This window comes from Rhincodon typus, chromosome 1, assembly GCF_021869965.1.
Source record: "Rhincodon typus isolate 14 chromosome 1, sRhiTyp1.1, whole genome shotgun sequence".
Classification (NCBI taxonomy): domain Eukaryota; kingdom Metazoa; phylum Chordata; class Chondrichthyes; order Orectolobiformes; family Rhincodontidae; genus Rhincodon; species Rhincodon typus.
Window position 1 is genome coordinate 18,881,243 of NC_063332.1, and position 1,917 is coordinate 18,883,159.

General features: G+C 45.9%; 1 protein-coding gene across 2 annotated transcripts in view; it reads right to left on the reverse strand.

Annotated features, from left to right (window-relative positions):
- Nucleotides 1-589: 589 nt before the first annotated feature.
- LOC109911122 (5-hydroxytryptamine receptor 4) overlaps nucleotides 590-1,917 on the reverse strand; it is a 23,185-nt gene continuing 21,857 nt past the window's right edge. For both annotated transcript variants that reach the window (XM_048602956.1, XM_048602961.1), the window contains exon 3: nucleotides 590-1,674. In XM_048602956.1, the coding sequence (XP_048458913.1) occupies nucleotides 598-1,656 (1,059 nt within the window). In that variant the 5' untranslated portion in view covers nucleotides 1,657-1,674 and the 3' untranslated portion in view covers nucleotides 590-597. The remainder of the gene's footprint in view (nucleotides 1,675-1,917) is intronic.

Sequence of the window (1,917 nt, forward strand, 5' to 3'; positions counted from 1 at the left end):
CCTGGGTCTCTGAATTAATAGTCTAATGATAACACCAATAGGCCAACTTTTTCCCATAACTCAATTTCCCATAATTCCCACCTATCTACCGCACACGGACAGCGACGGTTCAAGAAGATGGCTCACCACCACTTTTTCAAAAGGCAGCTGAGAATAGGCAATAAATGCTGCCCAACCAGCAATGCCCAAATCCCATGAATGCATTGTCAAAAAACTTTCATTGACTATTTGTGCCACTTGCTAAAGCTGCTAGTTCATTAGTCAGTGCCAGTAACTGGGACCAAAGCAAGATGGTCCATCACTTGACTCCCAGTATTGCAAGACCTAAGCCAGCAAAGAGAGAAATTCTTCCCAATCTCTTATGTCGTTTACCTTCTGCATTGAAACCACCTGAAGTTAAAAAAAGCTTCAAGAAGCTCTCCTATATCCCTTCTTAAGGAAGGTTAATCCATGGAAGAAAAACATAACGGATGTTCCAGTGGCAGACAGCGGAATATCACATGGATCCTGTAAACCATTGACCCCTGTCACCGTACAGCTGGTACAGGGCACAAATCCTCACCACGTATGGTGCACTGAATGGGTGGGTACTATCTCCTACGTGGCAACTTGCTCACTGTTGGATAAGTCGATGTTTTGCAGAGATCGGGAAACACAGATCTTACAGCTGATGATGATCAGGAATGCTCGTCGGAAGGACCGGTTTACAACCCCGTAGAGAATTGGGTTCATGGAAGAATTGCTGTAGCCAAGCCAGACCAACACCTCCCAAGTCCCTCTGTCTATCTTGTAACCCAGGAAAGGGTCAACGATGTTTGCCATGAAGAAGGGCAACCAGGAGGAAAGAAATATGCCGATAATTATCCCCAGTGTTTTCGCTGCCTTTCTTTCCCGTTTATTGGATTGTTTGCGCACATGGGCTGTTGCTAAGCCTGAAGCATATCCCTGGACTTGGTTATCCATAGCATTAATCTGAATTGCCTGCTTTCTAGCTGCCTGGTAAATCTTCCAATATGCCACGAGTATAACCACCATGGGCAGGTAAAAGGATATAAGAGAGGCCCAGATAGCATAGGTCTGGTTCACCATGAGCACACAGCTCCTATTGGTTAGCAAATCAGGATCAACACCTAATCTGTGTAGCTGCAACATTATCGGGATAACGGATATTGCAGCTGGCACCACCCAGCAGGCAAGGAGTAGAACAACCACCCTGCTGGGCGACATCTTACAACGATACACCAGAGGATCACAGATGGCATAGTAACGGTCAAGAGCAATGCAACTGAGGTGAAGAATGGAGGCGGTGCAGAACATCACATCCAGGCTTGAGTGGATTTGACAGAAGGTCGGCCCAAAGTGCCAGCATCCTTCAATTGTCCTGCTCATGCTGTAGGGCATCACCATGATCCCAACGAAGAAATCAGCTATGGACAGTGACAGCACAAAAGCATTGGTCGCTGAGCGTAGCTGTTTAAAGTAGACAACAGCCAGAACCACAAGGAAATTTCCAGCCAAAGTTGCTGCCATGATGACCATTATAAAGAGGTAAAGGCCAGTCCTGACTGCAGGAGATCCTATGCTCGATAAGCATCGGTCAGCCATTCTCCAGCCTGATGAAGTGCTGACCTTGAACAAACCCGATGTATTCTGCATGCTCAGAGAAATTTCAACCTGGAGAAAAGTGGAGACATAATTAGAAAAGACATCTGGGCCATATTTACAGTCAAATACAAAAATTCTCTGAATTTGCTCCACTCTGTAGCTGATTCTGTGATACTCATCTGAAATACATTTTAGATAACAAGGTGTACAGCTGAATGAACACAGCAGGCCAAGCAGCATCAGAGGAGCAGGAAGGCTGACGTTTCGGAAAATTTTCTGAAGAAGGGTCTAGGCCCGAAACGTCAGCCTTCC